This window comes from Chlorocebus sabaeus, chromosome 12 (assembly GCF_047675955.1).
Source record: "Chlorocebus sabaeus isolate Y175 chromosome 12, mChlSab1.0.hap1, whole genome shotgun sequence".
In the NCBI taxonomy this organism is placed as follows: Eukaryota; Metazoa; Chordata; class Mammalia; order Primates; family Cercopithecidae; genus Chlorocebus; species Chlorocebus sabaeus.
In genome coordinates this window covers 42562730-42585672 of record NC_132915.1, presented here as the reverse complement: position 1 = coordinate 42585672, position 22943 = coordinate 42562730, and the positions used below count along the sequence as shown (strand labels likewise).

Here is a 22943-nt window from a genome sequence, read left to right as displayed (position 1 = left end):
GGGTATTAACAGTAATATAATAGTATGCAAATTTTTCTTCCTTTTAAACATTAGCTAGCATCTAGCAGCATCAAATGAAATGTCTCTAGTTGACTAGCATGTGATATTTACATGCTTTATCTTTAGTATGGAGCTGCACTCTTCAATACTATAGCTGTCTGCATATCACCTTTAAAATTAAAATTTAAGTTAATTAAAATTAAATGAAATTACAAGTTCAGTTTCTCAGCTGGACTAGCCACATTTCAAGAGCTCCACAGCTGTTGTATTGAGTAGTGCAGAAGAGTTCCATCATTGCAGAAAGTTAATGGACTGCATGTGTATGGAGGCTCATAGACTGCTTTTCACTCCTCACATCTTTCAGAATTTTCACTACACAAGTATTTCACCTGCACATGAGTTCTTTTGGGACATTTATAATAGAAATAGCCAGGCAGAAAGTTGTGATATTAATATAATGCTTTCTTGTGGTTTATACCATATTTTAGGTAATATATATTTGCATAGTGACTTATATACAACTTTGCTTAATGGCATTTTTTTCTTTCCCTCCAAAAAATTCACAAAAAGGCATTTGGGTAGAAATCAAAGTGAAAAGTTCATATGAACTCTTGCTAGGTAGAAGTCAAAATGGAAAGTTCATATGAACTATTGATTTAAAGACTATTTGTAGATTTCATTTATTGCATCACACTGAATGATGCTAGGATGTTTCAAAAGACAGTTCATATTATAACCGTGTGTTTTATGTCCTGTTTGGTAACTCATATTATTGCTTTTTTAAACATTAATCCCCTCTCCTCATTTGTGATTTTTCTGATGCAGTTAAAATAATAATAGTCTAATTATTCAATATTGTTTTACTCAGCATGGGCGTTTATGCAGTGGAGACCACATTCTAAAGATTGGTGACACAGATCTAGCAGGAATGAGCAGTGAGCAAGTAGCACAAGTCCTTAGGCAATGTGGAAATAGAGTTAAGTTGATGATTGCAAGAGGTGCCATAGAAGAACATACAGCACCCACTGCTTTGGGCATCACCCTCTCCTCATCCCCAACTTCAATGCCAGAGTTGCGGGTAAGTAGTTAAGAATAGTTAATGTGAAAGTCAGAGAAATAGCACTTAGATGACGACAGTGATGTTTATTTAGAAACTAGACTTACTAATGTTCATATATTAGTGCTAAATAATGTAATGAAATTCAAACGTAGGGATGCTTTAGCACTAATAATATTTTATTAATCAGGAATAATGTGTAAAACAAATGAAAAATAGGTTGTTTAAAAATGCTAGATTATTTTACATTTTTATGTAAGCAGCACATTTGTGAGGATAATGTTTAAAAGTATGGATAAAAGTTTAAAAATTATTTGGTACTGATATCTAAAATGTTTAATTCTGTCTTTTTCTCAGTTAGAAGACTCTCTGTAAGGTGGGTCATAGTTCTAATCATTCTCTTTCATCAACCTTCCCGTTAGTATTTTTGTTTTTGTTTTGAATGTGTGGAGGTTGAGGAGTGGGGGCAGGCTTGGTGGGCATGAAAAAGGCTTACTAAAACCTTTTAGTGTTATTGTTTTAAAGTATGTCTTAGAACTATTATCAGATTGTAATAAGTAGTCATTATTCTGACCCAGTTATATGCTTTTTAAACAAAAGTTATTCTTTTGGTGTTATAACAAAAGCTCTATTCATATGCATAGTATTCCATCCTTGTCCTTAACTTGATATGGAAAAAGCTAGAAAATTTCGAAATTATTGGAAAGCAGTGGGTATATCAGCAGATTTATAGGTCATCAGACTACAGAAGATAAATATTAACAAAATAATTTATCCAGAAATCTCTTAAATATTTAAGAAGAGAATTACACCCAGTTTCTAGGTAAGCCTTATAGTAAATACAAGTCCTATATTCTTTTCCCATAGATGTAAAAAAATCTGTTTTGTTCTATTGAAGTTTTTTCTAAGCAGTTGCTACAAATTCTTTTTTAATATCCTAACCTCCTCCACAAGCCCTTTAAAACTTTATTAGAACACTTGTAATTTCCATGATTCTGTTGTTTTTAGAAATTGAATTTGGTTGCTATTTTTTGCAAAGAGAAAGAAGTAAAGAAAGCTTGTTTATGAAAGTGTTTAAATGGCATTCTTTTGTGGTAAACAAAACATTTTATTCAGCGATATATAAATGAATGCAATACCGAAAACCACTTGATATAATTGAAAGCTTAGAAAAATATCTGTTCTGTGCATATCATCATTTCTGAAGCTTGTGCCCCTTTTAAAACCATTCGATAGTCAAATTGCCACTCTCTAAAATAGCACTCGCATAAGTCTTATTAAAAATAGAAAACACATTTGTTTCAATTGAAGCAGATTTCATCCTGTCATTTTCTTGTAATTATCTAAACTTTAAACTTTTGCTAAGTTTGCACAGATAATTATGTGCAATGAAAAAAATAAATCAAACTTTACTGTAAAATTATATCTCATTTAAGTGGACTGTCAGAGTTTGTTTAAAGAAATTAGAAAAACATCAGCTAGCCCCAACCTGACTGTCCATTAGACTCTATAGCTTTGATTTTGTTGTGCCCTTCCTACGGTTCTCTGTAGCATCTGCTGACACCATACTAATACATAGTACCAATAGCTTATCGATGATATATTGTACCAATTAACTAGTGCTTAATTTTAGGGAGACTTGCTCTTCTGTCCAACATAGAATTAGTAACAATTCTATTAGAGAAGGCTGACATCTGAGAAACCCACTTTCAGCTATCATTCAGGATGCTGAATTATGAGGAATTATGAGAAATAATGAATTAAGACATGTAAAGTCTTAATTCTGAGTTACACACAAACTGCTCAATAAATGGTAGCTTGTCTAGTTGTTGTTATTCTTTTCCTGATAGACAGTTGACAAAAGTGATATTTTCTTTGTAGATTAAGTGGCAAAGCTAGATTTAACTTGTTGATCTGAATTCATAACGTTAGTTTTTCAGCTATACTGCATCCTAACTTCTTCAGAAATTAAGATGAACCATCTCTGAAAATAGAGTTTGCTAAAAAAAAAACCTGTTTGATTTAAAATTTAGTATACGCAAACAATAATGTATTCTCTGATAAGGGAAGGTTCAATCTTATTCCTAACATCCCTTTCTGAGAAAAAATATGATGATGCCTATCCCTGTGTTTAGGATTAAAGGTATCATCTCTATTATAATTCTCTGCTAGAGAATTAAAGTAGGCCTGTGGCTTTCTTTTTACGTATTTATTTCACTGTATATGTATTGATTTTATTTTAGGTTGATGCTTCTACTCAGAAAGGTGAAGAAAGTGAGACATTTGATGTAGAACTCACTAAAAATGTCCAAGGATTAGGAATTACCATTGCTGGTTACATTGGAGATAAAAAATTGGGTAATATTAAACATTAAATATTCTTTTAAACTTGGCAGTTACCTCTGATATCTCTTACAAAATATTGAGTTGATATTACATGTTTCACATTGTTGGATAAACTGGTTGAAAACTTCCTTAGGAATAATTTAGTGTAGGCGACTCTTATATTGTATTTAAGATAGACAAAACAATTATTTTATTCTTTAGCCTATGTTTCTACTAGATGATACATATTTATTCTAAATTAGAGCTTTATATTTGGAGAATTGAAGATGGATATTCTTTGAATGTGCTTTGAAAATTGTGAAAAATAACCTATTTCTAATCTTAGAACCTTCAGGAATCTTTGTAAAGAGCATTACAAAAAGCAGTGCTGTTGAGCATGATGGCAGAATCCAAATTGGAGACCAAATTATAGCAGTAAGTTACACATTTAACAATACCTTTGTTAATTTTCATGGTTGAGAATTGCATTCTCCTAGTTTACTTAGTTTTGAGAGCTACAGTTAACTCTCTACTAAAAAAATACCTCTGTACTAAAAAAAGCTTAAGCTTTTTAGGTGACTTGAGGCTCTTTTTACAATTACCCTTTTTATTATTTTGTGGAAGTAAAGGGCATTGGATATAAGCTTTACTAGTCTCAGTTCGGAAGGGGAGACTTCTTTCTTGAATAATTCCTGATATATCTAATTTCTGGTTGTAATGAAGTTATTACATTAATATTACATTTATTATACTTTCCTTGCAGATACTCCAGAGGTAGAGACCAGATGTCCAGTACCTTTAGAGTACTGCAATATGAATTAGGGATGCCTGCATTTTTTTTTTAAATCAGCAAAATGATACTGTTCTTGTTGGCTTTATGGCCGGGGCTCCTTTCAGCCCTAAGGGTATGTAAGAATGGAAAAAAAAAATCTAGCTTCTTTTAATTAGATCAAGCTATCATTGTTATCATTCTAACATCAATGTGTTTTAAATATATGGCTATTCAAGGCAGTGTACAAAAGAGTCCAACTTTAGTTTCAGTGTTCAGTTGTTACTGGACTCCCCAGGCTGCAGCCTGAAACAGAAATTCAAGAGACCCTGCACCAAAACTGCCTGATCAAATGAGTTTAGAGGAAAAGTGCCTATAGTATAGTCTCCTATGAATTCACAGTGCACATAGAAAAATTGAAGACAACTGGGTGTCTTCAATGAGCTGGTGGCTCATGCCTGTAATCCTAACACAGGCAGATCCTATCTCTGGAAAAAAAAAAAAAAATTGCTGGGAACGATGGTGTCTGCCTATAGTCCCAGCTACTTGGGAAGCCAAGACGGGAGGATTCCTTGAGTCTAGGAGTTCAAGGCTGTAGTGAGCTATGATTGCACCATTGCACTCCAGCCTGGCCAACAGAATGAGATCTTGTCTCTAAAAAAAGACACACACACACACACACACACACACACACACACACGAGAAGTCCTGCAGTAGAGAAACCTGCTGATCTGTTTTACCTTAGTGTTTACTAAACTTTTGTAATTGTGAGGTCTTTATTCTTCCAAACATATATTCATATTCTTTGAAAGACATCTTGAGGGAATGCTGATATATCTTAATAGGTATTTGTTTATGCTTAATAATAGTGAGAAAGTAGGATATTAAGATAGAGGAGTCCTTGTTCATAGCAATATTATTCACAATCACCATGACATGGAAGCAACCCAAATATCTATGAATGGATAAACAAAATGTGATATATATATATATATCTCTCTCCAATAGAATGTTATTCAGTCTTTAAAAAGAAGAAAGTCTTATCACATGCTTCAACACTGAAAAACCTTGAGGACATTATGCTAAGTGAAATAAGTTCCAAAAAGGCAAATACGGTAGGATTTCACTTACATGAAGTATCTAAAATAGACTTATAGAAACAGAAACTAGAATAGTGGCTCCCAGAGACTGGGGAGAGGGATAAATGAGGAGTTGTTCAATGGGTATACTTCTGCAGTTCTGCAAGATGAAAAAATTCTGGAGACCTGTTGCATAATAATGTGAATATATTTAACACTATTGAATTGTACTATTCAAAATAGGTAAGATGGTAAATATTGTGTGTTTTTCTACCACTATTTTAAAAAATAAAGGAATCCTTTATCTCTCCCTTTAAGTCCACATTGTAGCTCCATGAGTCTTCTTGGGTTTTGTTCCGTGAAACTCCTGCCTACACCTGTTCATCTCTTCACATCTATGCTAAAGATCAAATTATGCTTGCCACCTCATCTGGCTATATGCCTGAAATGAGCTTTCTCTATGTATCTTCATTTTACCATACAATGTAAATGAATTACTGTACATTTTTTTTTGTTTTGGGGGAAAGTGAAAGAGAGAAGGAATAGTTACGGAGTCTAAATCCATATCTGATGCTGAATTACAAATTGAAGGCATAGCGAATTTACTCTTTTTTTCTCCTGTTATCTATATTAATCAATTAGAAAGCTTTTTAAAAAATCAACTTGATTGAAATATAATTCAGATACCATACAATTCACCCATTTAAAATGTACAATACAATAGCTTTTAGTATACTCAGAGTTGTGCATTCATTACCGCGATGAATTGTAAAACATTTTCAGTACCCTAAAAACATTTTCAGTACCCCTTAGCATTCACTTTTTCCCCCATTCTCCCAGTTCTAGGCAACCACCAGTCTACTTCCTGTCTCTATGGATTTGCCTATTCTGGATATTTCATGTGAATGGAATCATACAAGACATGGTTCTTTGTGACTGACTTATTTCACTTAGCATAATGCTTTCAAGTTTCATCTCTGTTGTAGCATGTATCAGTCTTAATTTCCCTTTATTGCTGAATAATATTCCTTTATATGGATATACCATATTTTTTTTTACCCATTCATCAATTGATGGACATTTGGATTGTTTCTACTTTTTGGCTATTATGAATAATGCTGCTGTGAACGTTCATGTACAAGCTTTTATGTAGGTATATGTTTTCATTTTTCTTGGGTATATACTTAGGAGTGGAATTGCTGAATCTTATAATTCTGTATTTTACTACATATCAAACTTCCTGATTCAGTTTCTTGACCTAGAAAGTTGGGATAAGGAAAACTCTCTTGTGTGATGTTCAGGAAAATCAAATGAGTGTTTTATTGAAAATACCTGTTAGCAGTTTAATAATTAAGCTGATTATTAATTATTTAGAGGGTCTAAAATGATTACATATTTGAAGGGTCTCATGATAACTTCCCTCTAAATTTGTCATTATCTTCATTCTTGTACAAGTGGAATCTCAAATATAATTCCTCTTAGGCAAGGTCAGTGATGAAGGAAATAGTTGATGCAAAGGTGGAAGAATCTTTTCTCTGAAATGTTTTCTTGCTTTCAGTAAAATCACTTGACTTCACTCTCATCAGTATTCTGATTTTTAATTTGTAGCTTACATTCTTTTACTACAAAGATGCAAGCATTTTAAATTCCTGAAGAATATCATGCAATGCTTTTGATCATGTATTAATTTTTTACTAAATATCGCCATCTTGTGGACTTTTGAGATATTTACAGCAATGTTCTTCACATTTAGTTGCATTTTCACAACTGCAGTCTTTGTCTGTTGTTTGTTTGATTTTTGTTTGGACAGCAGCTATTAGAAGTATAATCTGTTTTTATTTTGTGGTTGTTGAAGTGATGAGATTAAGAAATTATTTCTTACTATTTTGATGAAGTGTTATTTTGTAACTTAAAAATATTTTGTTACAAGGTTCTTGTTTTACACATTGTGTTCTGTGGACCCCTACATACACAGGGTTTCACTGTAGGCATTACAGTGACAAGGAATAGACTGAATTTCTATTTTTCCCATTTCATATGTTGATATTCTGTTAATAACTTGATTATTTGACGAAAGGATCCTGTTGTGTTTTCAAAAGTTGACCAAACTTGTCATTAGATGAAAACATACACTCCTTCTTTTTTAGTTTGATATTCAATATGTATGCTAAAAGCGGTAGGAAATTATAATTGATAAATTATTAAATAAACATATAAATAAGGAGAAGTATCACATGTTGCCTTTGATTTTCTGTGACTGTGTTCATAGATTGAAGTTCTCTATACGTATAGGATATGTTGGAGGAGGCCCTGGCAAGCTGGGTTGAGTATGCTCAGGGGCCAGATTTTGTAAGTTGTTGCAACAAGTATTTCTCCCCTGTAATTGTTCCTGTTAATTGTGGTGTCTGCAGTGCACATTGTGAGGATGTTGGCTCTCTTCTTTTTTTTAATTTTAATCTTGGCCAGGTGGTCTTGAACTCCTGGACTTGACAGATCCTCTCGCCTCTGCTTCCCAAAGTGCTGTGATTACAGGTATGAGCCACCCCACCCTGCCTGGATCTCTTCTTTTCATGAGACAGCACATAGGCAATTTGCTGCCATTATACTACCTAGTTCTTCTGCACTCTTCTCTGTGGTACCATGGGTTCTGAACTGATTTCTTGACTCTCTTGTGATAAAGTGAAACCGGAGCTAACCAGGACCTCTTAGGCTTCAGTGACTTTGGCTTATATATAGCATGGGTGTGATTATATTGAAGAGAAACCTCTCCCACGAAAGCCTTGGAGATTTTTATGTTTATTACTCACTTCTTTACTCTTTTAATAATAATACCAGCTTCTGAGTATTTTCCCATTACAAAGTGCCATGTGGTATAATTCTTGGAAAATAGATCTTCGTATTTCCATGTTACAGATGAAGATAACTAAGACATTTGAACAGAAGTCTAGGTTTAAAAGTTCATGACTGTTCCATTATAGCAATTTCTTCTGTGCTAGTATTATTCTCTGACATTTGAGTAAGGAATCCATTTTGAAATCCAAGTCATCAAGTTCAGAAGATAAAGGAAAAAAATGCATTTTTAAACATACTTTTAGTTTATTGTTATTAAAATCATACACATTAGATTTTTCTTAATAAAACTTCACTTTTAATAGAATTGAACAATACAAATGTTTTGCAGATAAAAACAGCCTAAAGTTCTATGCATTTTATGAATATTCATGGAGCCCCAACATGGAGATTTTTGCTGTTTTTTTTCCTTTATTAGTGTGAGAGTAAATAGCAAGTTCATTTATTTCAGATTAATTTTTGTCTTTAAGGTTTAAAGAATATAAAATTTGAACATGGTTAAAAAGCCTTCTCATAGAAACCACTAGTTTATGGTTTAAAATTTAGAAAAATCCTATATATTTATGTTTAAATAGCATCATATTATATTTGTCTATACCTTTTTATTTTACTTAAAAATTTACCTGGGAGAGGTAGTTATGTAAGCACATGTAGGTCTGTTGTGATATATTGAGGCCGGCTTAATCATGGATAGTTACGTTGTTTACAGTTTGTTGTTACAGACAGATTATTACATACTACCTTATATTTCTTTTAAGGACATGAAACATTTAAATTCTGTTTTGTTGCTGTAATATTTAGATTTGAATTTTACTTATTTTGTTGCTCAGCACTAGATCTTGTATACTACAGTTTTCTTACTGAATTTTAAATCTGATTAATCTCACATTTGGCTAGAGTGTTTTGAGTAAACTTTCAGGAAGAGAAGGTGTTAGTGGACTTTCTAAACTTTTTGTTTCTGAGAACTTCTGTTGACTTCTTATATTTTGACTCTGGCTGGGGATAACAAATATGTTGGGCAAAGAGGATTTATTAGGTATAATCTTAACTTGAAAAATTTTGTCATCAACTGCCCCTTTTAATTTTTAATGGAGAAGGTTCTTCCCTTTCCCCTAGAAGAAATCCTAGGCAAGTCTTCATGTCTTAGGGTATTCTTATAGAATAAGTTATCCTGTGGCCAATCAAAATAATCAGACACAGTTACAAATTAGTACATTTTTCCCATACTAAATAATAGTCTAATTTCAAATGAACCCCCTGGAATATTAGAAGCCCACTACGAACTGATGGCTTACCTAGAGACTTGAGCCTGGCTCCCTCCTGTGTGTCGTCCTCCTCTGGTCTATGCCCAGACAAAGCTAGGGAGGTGAGCAGGTCCCAACATAACATAAATTTCCTCTGGGTTCACTGTCAAAGCAGCTAAACAGCCTCTTCCTTGTCCTCTTGGTGGCATTAGACACAATCTACTGCATTGCCCCTTCTGCAGGTGACTTTGGACTTGAAGTCAAGGGGGAAATACCTGGGTAGGTATAGCATTCTTTCCTCTTAAAAAAAAAATCTTCCTCTTAAGTTTTTCTTAACATTTAACAACACTCAGCTCTTTTATGCCCTGAATTGTAGTTCTTTACCACCTAGTTTAAATTTCTGCATGGTGGCCCTTTTTACAACTTGCTTTGGTATAGGATATTAATAATCATAGCATCTCAAGCACAATTTCTGTTTTCTCATACATCACACAATTTCTGTTTTCTCATACATCACATTAAGTATAAGATTCTTGGTTTGTAATTTCTTTACCACAATTGTACAGATAACCTAGTCTCTCTCTTTGCTGCCTAGAGGCTGGTAGATCTTTTTTCTTTTTATCTTTGAAATATAGGAATTTCATCAGGATACATTCAGGTGTGAGGTTTTATTTATTTATTTATTTCTCATCATTTTCTGATTTTTCATGTGCCTCTTTGATCTGTAGATTTGGGTAACTTTCCCTTCTCCCTGATCATTTCTTTGATTTTTTCCCCCTCATTTATCATCTTCTCCTTATAATTTCTTTTATTAGTGTGTTGAATTTCCTAGATCAGCCTATGTGTCTCCAGCCTTGTTTCTGATCATTTTCTATCTGTTTATTCTTTTCCTCTGAGATATGGGAAAATTACATGACCTGATCTTCCATGTGCTGACTTCCATGTGCTGACTTTGTTTTCGCAGTACTTAAAATCTTGTTGATTGCCTTCATTGTAAGTTTCTTTTTCTTTTTCTTTTTTTTTTGTTGCGTAGATACATGTGTCTTCTTGTAACTGTAATTCCTGCTTCCATAAATACAAGGAAATGTGAATTATTTTGATAGTAAGTTACAGGAAATATCTTTTTTCCTGTTCACTGCAATAACAACTTCATAGGAAGATACATGCACCGATCTTCAATGTACAACCTGCTTTTGGACTGTGATATCTTATTTCACATCCCATGACCCTTGGTCGTTCTCAAAAATAACTGGGCTTGTACAGATAGAAGTTGAGATGAGTTCTGCTGCAGATTGTATGTTTTTTTTCCCAGATGATTTAGGAATTGACAAAGTGACAGGGAAGGGGAAAGTTTAAATTTACTGTAGCTTCGTTTGATTCATTTGTAGATTAACAAAATGAAGAGGAAACCAGTGGTAGAGGATCACAGTGGGAGACTTTGCCTCTGTTTTTGTTTTCTGTGTTTGCTGTGACAGCCAGGAGTTAGTTGGAGTTGTGTGTGTGCTTGTGTGCACACATGTGTGGATAAGGTAATTTTTATTGCAAATAAAGTAATTCTGTGCTACTACTTGGAACCCAGCTTAGTATGGCCTTTAGTACTTGGTGTGTTTCTTGGAGTTACTGATTAGTATCCACATATACCATCTGACTGCCTCATTTAATGAGAGGGTGTTGTTTGTTTGTTGCTGAAGTTTCTTCTTGCCAGACAGGCTATTCCCACACATACAGAGATTCAGTTGGCCTGCCTTTGATCTGGCCATGCGCAGACTATTTCTAGTAGAAATTCCTCCAAGATGCTGGTCTAAGGACTTTGGTGCTTCTTTGGTTTCCAGTTTTGTTGCAGTATTTTCTCAGTTCTGTTTTGTTAGTTTTTGTAACAGGTAATCAGCAGGGTGGAGGTAGGGAGAAAGAACAGAGCCAGATACTTATGTTCAAGTTACCATCCAGCTCAGAAGTATCGTAGAAGGTTTAAGGAACTGACAGAATATGAGATTTTCAACTAGATCAGAGGTTTCTGGATTTTTGATTGAATATTTCCTCTAGTAAAAATAGCTAACTACTCATTTTCCCTCTTTCCTCCTCACTATGTATTCATATATATTGTTGTTATATATATTATATATATCATATATATACTTAACAGACATTATATGGTGTTTACCTATGTGTACATATACATAATTATATATATACACATCCACATATACACATATTTACAAAGCAAATGAGTTTTTAAAATATTTATTTAGAAGTTTTATTATATTCTTTCAGAAACCTTTGCAGTAGGGGTACTCCATCTTGGAGACAACTGATCTAGTTCTTTTTTTTTTATAAATATAAAATATAAATATAAAATAAAATATAAAAAAATATCACTCGGATGCCCAGACTGGAATGCACTGGCATGATCGTGACTCACTGCAGCCTTTTGAACCTTCTGGACTCAAGTGATCCTCCCAACTCAGCCTGCTAAGTATTTGGGATTACAAGCATGTGCCAGTACGCCTGGCTAATTATTCTATTTTTTATAGAGACAGGGTTTCAGCATGTTGCCCAGGCTGGCCTCAAACTGTTGGGCTCAAGAAATCCTTCTGCCTCAGCCTCCCAAAGTGCTGGGATTACTAGGCATTAGCCACTGTGCCCAGCCTTGATCTAGGTCTTATAATTTTCACATATTTACTAAGTTAGTAAAGATCTGGATTATAAGATTTAGATTATAAAATCCAGATCCTTATAATCCAGATCTTTACTACTTTAGTAAACATTTGAATGCCTAATATGGCCCCACTATGCTTGGAAAAGCATTACATGTACAGTCATTTTATAGTCATTTTGCAATTCTAAGGAGTATCAACGACTTTGAATTTCAGCATTAAATTTATTGCTCTGATTTTTCAAATTGTTTTTACTGTGATTTTATAAATTGAACATGTCAAAATTTATCTTCCTCAAAATATTATTTACTTTACAAATAAGTTTTTGACCTATGAGCCAATGGCTCTATATTTTAATATCTATAGTATGGACAGCACCATGTTTTGGTGACACTACTGTAAGCAGAAATAATACAGAGCCTGTCCTTGGAGCATATAGTCATAAACCACATAATGGCAGAAAATGTAAAATTAAAATTCTGAAAACTGCTATGAGGAAGAATGTGTAAAAGGGGGCTTTGACTGCAATCAAAGACATCAAGATAGTTTATTATGAAAACAACTATTGAACTGAGATCTGAAGCAATTATAAGTGTTCTCTAAGTAAGCTCTTGAGAAAGAGCATGGTCTAGAGTGGGCTATCCAGAGAGTCCAGGCTGAGGTAAATTGCAGAGACTCCATGGCTGAAGGGAGCACTACGAGTCAGAGGAATGGAAGTGAGCCCTCTGTGGCTGAGGGGCAGAGAGTAATGGACTGCATCATGAGAGATGAGGTTGGGGCTGGTGGGAGATGGAGGCAGTTGACACAGGCCGTTCTAAGCCACGTTGAGAATTTGGAGCATTGTCCTAGGGAGTTATCTGTAGAAGGGAGGGCTGGGGGGATATGATAATATCTATATTTTGGAAAGATCACAGGGACATTTTTGAATGTTTTGTCATTTGTGAAAAGGGGAAAATCAAATGTATTTATTTTTTTGAAAAGACAAAAAGACACTTTTTTTCTTTCTTTTTTGAAAGGCAATATAAATATGACCTTGTGATATGTCAGTGCACTTGATAAGCACGTTCATCACTGTCTTCTATTCCTTTTAATCCTGCATAGTTTGGTTTCCAGACTTAACTGTGCATTGAGATCACCTGAGGAATATAAAAGCGTATTTAAAAAGGAGTAGATTAGGGCACAGTGGCCCACATCTGTAAACCCACCATTTTGGAAGGCTGAGGTGGGAGGATCCCTTGAGCCCTGGAGTTCAAGACTAGCCTGGGCAACATAGGGAGACTCCATCTCTACAAAAATTTTTAAAAAGTAGGCCAGACACGATGGCTCATGCCTGTAATCTTAGCACTTTGGGAGGCCAAGGCGGGCAGATCACGAGGTCAAGAGATCGAGACCTTCCTGGCCAACATGGTGAAACCCCATCTCTACTGAAAATACAAAAATTATCTGGGCATGGTGGCGTGCACCTGTAGTCTCAGCTACTCGGGAGACTGAGGCAGGAGAATCACTTGAACCTGGGAGGTGGAGGTTGCATGAGCTGAGATTGCACCACTGCATTCTAGCCTGGTGACAGAGTGAGACTCCGTCTCAAAGAAAAAAAAAATAAAAGCCAGGTGTGGTGTGTGTACATGTGATCCCAGCTACTTGGGAAGATGCAGTGGGAGGATCGCTTGAGCCTAGGAGGTTAAGATTGAAGGAAGCCATGATTGCGCCACTGCACTCCAGGCTGGGCAATAGAGTGAGACCCTGTCTCAACAAAAAGGAAAAAAAAATGGTGTAGAAGCCTGTGTCCTACCCTAGAACTAGTGACTCAGTTTCTGGATATGGTAGCTCAGAATCTATATTAAAATAAACAGAACCCTCTCAAGTGATTCTAGTGCATCCCTGTTAATACTGGTTCCCAAAGAGATATTAGGGTCTTACTGTCCATTCCCTAATGAGAGGAATACTTATTCCCCATTCTTTTCACACTAATGAACTATACATACACATTTTGTGAATTGGTAATACAAATATCCATTTATTTAACACATAACATGCTTTTTTTTAATCACAGGTAGATGGCACAAATCTTCAGGGTTTTACTAATCAACAAGCAGTAGAGGTATTGCGACACACAGGACAAACGGTGCTCCTGACACTAATGAGGAGAGGAATGAAGCAGGAAGCCGAGCTCATGTCAAGGGAAGACGTCACAAAAGATGCAGATTTGTCCCCTGTTAATGCCAGCATAATCAAAGGTAATCCTAGGTTAATCTGGTTTTTAGTTAGACGTTTATATTGTCTCCAATTTTTTTTAAATTCCAGAGTAACTTACTATTTCAGAATGGTTTTAAATTATTCAGAATGCTTTTTACCCTCAACTATTCATTATAAACCAAGGCAAGAAAGGAAGTTTAATAAAGTCAGGATTAATCGGGACCAGCAATGTGTCTATAAACTATAGAGTAGGCTGCTGAATAGAGCAGATTTCTGTCTGTCTTATTCATTGTCACCATTTCTCAGATGGAAACAGGCAGTCATTTACCTTTCTGTTTCTGCCTTACTCCTGGATGTCACTGCAATGTTCTCACTTTAGGGGAGTGCTTGTCCGCCTGGATTATTTATGTGACCTTCATAATAATTCTAAATGCCCAGCCTTTCCTTGAAGGAATTGACTTTAATTCCACATTTAGAAATGTCATTCATAAGCTGTTTGTACATGAATATGTCTGCAAATTACTGAAACCCCTGTGTAGCTCAGTGATTTATTGGTAGAAATCAGGCTTTTGGCTGAAAAGGCTTTTGGCTGTTTCATTTCTAAAATTGTGGACCATTCTGATATTTATGCCATTTATACATATTGCACTATTAAGAAACAGAGGAGCAAATCACAGGAGAAATGTATTACTTCTTTTCCACTAACAGAACTTGCCTTTAAGTACATATAGTTATTAAGAAGTTTATCTCTAAAAAACAGACTCTCATGTAGGAGTTCAAAGAAATATACTGGGTTTAGAAAAATTCAAGTGCTTGATTATACTAAAGATAAAATTACTAAAATATTTTTATCTTTAAGAAAATTATGAAAAAGATGAGGATTCTTTATCTTCGAGGAGAAACACCAACATATTACCAATTGAAGAAGAAGGTAAACACCTAGAGCCAGCTTTTGTACTTCATTATTTTTCTTTTTTAGAAATGATTTTTACAAATGTGATTAAGCCTCTATGGATACATTGTAAGTTACTAAAAAAAATTTCAAACAGTGATGTTTGTAAATCCCTATTTATAAATGTGACTAAGTGGTCTTACAGATTAAAACATTCCATTTATAGCTAAATTATTCTTTCATTTATTGTTCACTTACACTTCCTTGCTGAGTCAGTCTATTCTTACTTCCATATTTTTTTGACTAGAACTCCTTAGGAATTAACTGGTTATATATGTGGTTCTAATTTAATCTCTTTGTCTCTATACAGCCAACATAAACTAACAGTTATAAAATTATAAAGTATTTAAAAATAAACACAGGAGAATCATTAACACATAAGCTCTTGGGAATGAGACTGTTCAATTTTGGGAGGCTTTTTTCTCACTTCTTAATTTTTCAGGGGTTCCAAGATTTAATATTGGGAAGTTGGTTTGGAAGGTAATTGCAGAGAAATTATCACACCTTCTGGGAATTCTCTCACTATAAACATAGGACCCATCAAGCTATTTTTAAAAATTTAGAGTAGCATTATTATTATTATTATTTGTATTAGAGACAGGTTTTGCCATGTTGGCCAGGCTGATCTCAAACTCCTGACCTCAAATGATCTACCCACCTTGGCCTCCCAAAGTGCTGGGATTACAGGCGTGAGCCACCACACCTGGCCAGTAGCATTATTTTAATACATAGTTTTGCCAGAATGTTGCTCTCCTCTTTTTATTCTGTGTGCTGTGTGCTGCTTTTACCTTTCAGATTGCTTTAGGTACTTGATAACTTAAACCCACTGAACAGAATACAAGACTGATCTCCCTCCCTTCGTGTGAATTCTTTTTGCTATATAATTACACCAAAGCTTTGTTGTTCTTTAACGTATCTGTTCCTTCGTTATTGGATTTTCTGCTGAAAATTTTGAATGAGCTTTACTATTTTAAAGGGATATTTATGTTTGCAGAGATATTCCAGAAGTTAGATCTGTAGAATTCACATGTACTAATAACATTCTGCCATTTTTGCACTAATAAGTAAGTAAATTATTTAGGCTAAAGTGAATATCAAGAATTGTAGGAAAGGATAAAAATGTTTAGAGCATGATACTTGTGATATTAAGTGGGCATGGATGTGGGAGTTGTCACCAAGGTGCAGAACCATCTATTTTGCTTTGGTGAAGGTAGCTAATGAGAAATCTCTCTCTCTCTCTCTTTGTGTGTGTGTGTGTGTGTGTGTGTTTGTGGCAGGATATATGGGGGTGACTATAGACCTAGAATCAGGAATCCCAGAATCTTTTTTAAACAAAACAAAGCACAGACTTCTAAGTGATTTTAATGCATTTGCCCTAGTACCAGTCCTCAGAAAAGGGATAAGATATTATTGCCTCTTCCACAGATATTTTACACATCATGCAAGGCTGGACAAGTCATTTGACTTTCCAGCCAGATCAGAGGTTTAGACTTTATGATTTTATGATTTTTAAATATATGCCTGAAATCCAGTCTTGGGGCAATTGTGAGAGGGTAAGAATGTAGAGTTGTTCTGCTGAAGGTTGGTTGAATATGAATTGCAGACTATTTTTATCAGCAGCATGATTCCCTACTTTCTCCATTCATAATCTCACCTGCTTAAATCACTGCCTAGCTGTGTAAACACAGCAGACTTAGAAAGAAAGTATGGAAAGAGATAGGACTCTGAACACTCTCCTATTTCTCTTGCAGAATCAGTTCAAAGCTTCCCTGTAATCTGCGTTCATCCTTGCATAGTTTTTTCCCTCTGTACTGAATTTATTTGCTTTTATTATTTTTAGTTGACCTATAATAATTGTACATATGTTTGGGGTACAGTCTGATATTTCCATACATGTATACAGTATATAATGATCAAATCAGAGTAATTAGCATATCTATCACCTCATAGATTTATTTTTTCTTTGTGTTGGGAACACTCAACGCAACATCCTGCTCCTCTGGCTATTTGAAAATATACAGTAAATTGAAGAGTGATATCAACAAGATGACAGATTAGAAGATTCCTCCCACATCCTTCTTCCTACATACATACAACTAGAAACTATCAAAGACAAAAATACCACCCTGAGTTCACCAGAACTAGAGGGAGAAGCAGAGAAACTTCCTAGGCCTACGGAATTGAGAGAAACCATGACTGATAAGATAAATGGTAATTTTAGGCTGAGCTGCCCCCTTCCTCAAACTGGCATAATGCCGCTCAAAGAGAATTGCTTTAGACCCAGAGTTCCCAAGATGAGAGGAGGAAATTGGAGTTAGACATTCAGTCTCTCCACTAGTCTGGTAATCTTTCACTGGAAATCCATCTAGGTCCCTTGCCTGTGAACCACTGGGAGTTCTGGGAGGGCTAAAGCACTTGGGGTGAGTTGGGAACAAAGACAGAGGCACTGATCACAGTGACTGGCATGCATTTTGGCAGGTATTCTGCACTCTGATAAGTGAGTACGCCATGTTGAAGAGACTGGCTGGTTCCGTGTTGCTGCTGGGGTACAATCTGTGGGAAGATCCTGTCTTTAGTTGGATTTTCCACAAAATCCTGGTGCTCTCATGGAGCCGTCTCCTGGCCTAGAAACAACTGGAAGGTTGGGATTAAGTTTTGGTGCCAGCTTAAATCTTCCCCAGACCGGGGACCCATAGCAGGGAAACAATACAATTCTAGGGCAATGTTTAACTTTCGGTGCTCGCTGTAAGCCTTCCCTAGACAGGAAATAATAGCAGTCAAGGAGTTAGTTCCAGGGAAGTGTTTTAGTTCCAGTACTCATATAAATCCTCCCCAGAATGGGAAAAAACAACAGCCCAGCATTTAAGTTCTGATACCAAGTAGTAAAGCTCTGACACCACCAAAGAGCACTTGCAAAAACTGGAAGAGGTAGCCAGCTCCTCAAATGAACCATCATCAGTGTAAAAATACAAGGATTGTGAAAACATGGAGAAGTAGAATACCACCAAAAGAAACTAACAGAGCTCCAGCAGTGGACCCAGAAGAATTGAAGATCTGTGAAATGTTGTACAGAAAATTCAGAATAATCCTGCTAAAGAGGTTCAGGGACTCACAGGAAAATATGGATAGAAAACAAAATGAAATTTTAAAAATCCAGGATCACAATGAGAAATTTGATAAAGAATTATTTCTTCGTATCTTCTATTTTTATCTTTGTATCTTTTATTTCACTGTATCTTATTTTTATCTTTGTATCTTTTATTTTTATCTTTTATAAATAAAAGATACAAACCTTAGAAATAAATAACACAGTAAGCCAAAATCTCATTAGAAAGTTTTGATTGAAGCAAATTTGATCAAACAGAGAAACTTAGTGAGCTTGGAGAGAGACCATATGAAATAACCCTATCAGAGGAACAGAAAGACAAAATAATTTAAAAGAGTGAAGGAGACCTATGAGAATTGTGGGATACCATCAAGTGAACTAACCTCTGTGTAATAGGAATTCCTGAAGGAGACCAGAGAGAAAAAGGCCTACAAAGCACATTTAAGGAAATAGTAACTGAAAATTTCTCAAATCTGGAGAAAGACAACACCATCCAGCTACAGGCTTAGGGGTAACCAAATATATTCAATACAAAGAGGAAATCCCCAAGGCACATCATAATCAGACTAGCAAAATACAAAAGAAAACTGAAAGCATCAAGAGAAGAGAAACACCACATTCAAAGGAGCCCCAATATTGCTACATTGCTTTCTAGTGAAGTAATGGAAAAAGATATTTCATGCAAATGGAAACAAAAATGAAGAGCAGAAGTAGCTATACTTACGTCAGATAAAATAGACTAAGTGAAGCACAGTAAGAAAATAAAAAGACAAGGTTATTATATAATGAGAAAAACATCAGTAGTTCAATATAGCAAGCAGATATAACAATTGTAAATATATATACACCCAACATCAGAGCACCCAAATATATTTAAAAATTAATAAACCTGAAGGGAGAGATTTACTGCAATATAATAATTGCAGGGGACTTCTGCACCCTACTTCAGCAGTAGACAGATTATCCAGACAGAAAATCAACAGTAAAACATCAGTTAGACTTCATTGTAGACCACATTGACCCAATAGACATTTACAGAATATTCCATCCAACAGTTGCAGAATACACATTTTTCTCAACAACATATGAAACATACTCCAGGCTAGACCATATATTATGACACAAAACAAGTCTTTATAAATCTTAAATTGCCAAAATCATATTAAGTATCTTTTCTGACCATAATGGAATAAAACTAGATATCAATAGCAGAAAAAAACATTGAAAACTCTACAAATTCATTGAAATTTAATACTATGCTTCTGAACAGTAAATACATCAATAAATTCAAAAGGAAACTTAAAAATTTCTTGAGACAAGTGAAAATGGGAACACGGCATACCAAACCTATGGCCTACAGCAAAAGCAGTTCTGAGGGGGAAGTTTATAACAACAAATACCTACATCAGAAAAGAGGAAAGACTTCAAATAAACAAACTAATTATGAACCTGAGAGAAGCAAGAACAAACCAAACCTGATGGAGCAGAAGGAAAGAAGAATAATTGTAGCAGAAATAAATGAAATTGAGACAAAAATACAAAAGATTAAGAAAACGGAAAGTTGGTTTTGTAAAGGTAAATGAAGTCATCAAGTCTTTTGCCATAGTAACTAAGCCAAAAAGATGACCTAAAATAAATAAAATCAGAGACAAATAGGAGGCATTATCATTGATACTATTGAAATACATAGGATTGTTAGAGACTATTATGGACAACTGCACACCAGTAAATCAGAAAACCTAGAAGAGAGGGATAAATTCCTGGACACTTACAATCTACCAAGATTGTAAGATTAAACCATGAAGAAATAGAAAACCTGAACAGACCAGTAACAAGATTGAGTTGGTAATAAAAAGTCTCTCATTAAAGAAAATCCCAGGACTTGACACTTCACTGATGAATTCTACCAAACATTTAAAGAACTAATCCAGTTCTACTAAACTATTCCAAAAAATTGAAGAGGAGGGAATACTCACAAACTCATTATATGGGGCCAACCTTGCCCTGATTCTAAAACTAGACAAGGACACACAACGAAAATAAAACTACAAATCCTTCATGAACATAGTTGCAAAAATCCTCAACAAAATACTAGCAAACCAGATTCAACAACACGTTAAAAAGATCATTAATCATAAAGTATCGTTCATCCCAAGGATGCAAGGATGTTTCAACATATGCAAATCAGTAAATGAGATACATCACGTTGACAGAACAGAGAACAAAAATCATATGATCATTTCAATAGATGCTGAAGAAGCATTCAATAAAATTCAACATTCCTTCATGATAAAATCTTTCAACAAACTGGCAATTAAAAGAACATGCCCAAAATAATCAAGGCCATATATGCAGATCCACAGCTAATATACTGAACAGAAAAGTCAAAAGCCTTTTCTCTAAGATCTGGAATAAGACAAGGATGCTCACTTTTACCACCTTTTCTTCAAAATAAGTACTGCAAGTCCTTGCCAGAGCAATTAAGCAAGACAAAGAAATAACGGGCATCCAGATTGGAAAGAGATAAGCCAAATTGTCCTTATTTGCAGATAAAATGATCCTATATTTAGAAACCTAAAGAATTCACCAAAAATGGTTAGAACTGATATATGAATTTAGTAAAGTTGCGGGATACATACTCAACATAAAAAATAAGTAGCATACACCGTAGCAAATAATCTGAAAAAGAAATCTAGAAAGTGATCCCATTTACAACAGCTGCAAGAAAAATAAAATACCTTTTCTGCATCTATTGAGATAATGATGTGGTTCTTGTCTTTGGTTCTGTTTATATGCTGGATTATGTTTATTGATTTGCGAATGTTGAACCAGCCTTGCATCCCAGGGATGAAGCCCACTTGATCATGGTGGATAAGCTTTTTGATGTGCTGCTGAATCCGGTTTGCCAGTATTTTATTGAGGATTTTTGCATCGATGTTCATCAGGGATATTGGTCTAAAATTCTCTTTTTTTGTTGTGTCTCTGCCAGGCTTTGGTATCAGGATGATGTTGGCCTCATAAAATGAGTTAGGGAGGATTCCCTCTTTTTCTATTGATTGGAATAGTTTCAGAAGGAATGGTACCAGCTCCTCCTTGTACCTCTGGTAGAATTCAGCTGTGAATCCATCTGGTCCTGGACTTTTTTTGGTTGGTAGGCTATTAATTATTGCCTCAATTTCAGAGCCTACTATTGGTCTATTCAGGGATTCAACTTCTTCCTGGTTTAGTCTTGGAAGAGTGTAAGTGTCCAGGAAATTATCCATTTCTTCTAGATTTTCCAGTTTATTTGCGTAGAGGTGTTTATAGTATTCTCTGATGGTAGTTTGTATTTCTGTGGGGTCGGTGGTGATATCCCCTTTATCATTTTTAATTGCGTCGATTTGATTCTTCTCTCTTTTCTTCTTTATTAGTCTTGCTAGTGGTCTGTCAATTTTGTTGATCTTTTCAAAAAACCAACTCCTGGATTCATTGATTTTTTGGAGGGTTTTTTGTGTCTCTATCTCCTTCAGTTCTGCTCTCATCTTAGTTATTTCTTGCCTTCTGCTAGCTTTCGAATGTGTTTGCTCTTGCTTCTCTAGTTCTTTTAATTGCGATGTTAGAGTGTCAATTTTAGATCTTTCCTGCTTTCTCTTGTGGGCATTTAGTGCTATAAATTTCCCTCTACACACTGCTTTAAATGTGTCCCAGAGATTCTGGTATGTTGTATCTTTGTTCTCATTGGTTTCAAAGAACATCTTTATTTCTGCCTTCATTTCGTTATGTACCCAGTAGTCATTCAGGAGCAGGTTGTTCAGTTTCCATGTAGTTGAGCGGTTTTGATTGAGTTTCTTAGTCCTGAGTTCTAATTTGATTGCACTGTGGTCTGAGAGACAGTTTGTTATAATTTCTGTTCTTGTACATTTGCTGAGGAGTGCTTTACTTCCAATTACGTGGTCAATTTTGGAGTAAGTACGATGTGGTGCTGAGAAGAATGTATATTCTGTTGATTTGGGGTGGAGAGTTCTATAGATGTAAGGCTTTTGACAAAATTCAACAGCCCTTCATGCTAAAAACGCTCAATAAATTCGGTATTGATGGAACGTACCTCAAAATAATAAGAGCTATTTATGACAAACCCACAGCCAATATCATACTGAATGGGCAAAAACTGGAAAAATTCCCTTTGAAAACTGGCACAAGACAGGGATGCCCTCTCTCACCACTCCTATTCAACATAGTGTTGGAAGTTCTGGCTAGGGCAATCAGGCAAGAGAAAGAAATCAAGGGGATTCAGTTAGGAAAAGAAGAAGTCAAATTGTCCCTGTTTGCAGACGACATGATTGTATATTTAGAAAACCCCATTGTCTCAGCCCAAAATCTCCTTAAGCTGATCAGCAACTTCAGCAAAGTCTCAGGATACAAAATTAATGTGCAAAAATCACAAGCATTCTTATACACCAGTGACAGTCAAACAGAGAGCCAAATCAGGAATGAACTTCCATTCACAATTGCTTCAAAGAGAATAAAATACCTAGGAATCCAACTTACAAGGGATGTAAAGGACCTCTTCAAGGAGAACTACAAACCACTGCTCAGTGAAATCAAAGAGGACACAAACAAATGGAAGAACATACCATGCTCATGGATAGCAAGAATCAATATCGTGAAAATGGCCATACTGCCCAAGGTAATTTATAGATTCAATGCCATCCCCATCAAGCTACCAATGAGC

General features: G+C 35.2%; 1 protein-coding gene across 18 annotated transcripts in view; it reads left to right on the top strand.

The window, feature by feature from the left end:
- Positions 1-22943, top strand: part of MPDZ (multiple PDZ domain crumbs cell polarity complex component) — a 182703-nt gene that overhangs the window by 58874 nt on the left and 100886 nt on the right. For all 18 annotated transcript variants that reach the window (XM_037998405.2, XM_007969229.3, XM_037998410.2 and 15 more), the window contains 5 exons: positions 869-1078; positions 3301-3415; positions 3729-3817; positions 14032-14215; positions 15034-15105. In XM_037998405.2, the coding sequence (XP_037854333.2) occupies positions 869-1078; positions 3301-3415; positions 3729-3817; positions 14032-14215; positions 15034-15105 (670 nt within the window). The remainder of the gene's footprint in view (positions 1-868; positions 1079-3300; positions 3416-3728; positions 3818-14031; positions 14216-15033; positions 15106-22943) is intronic.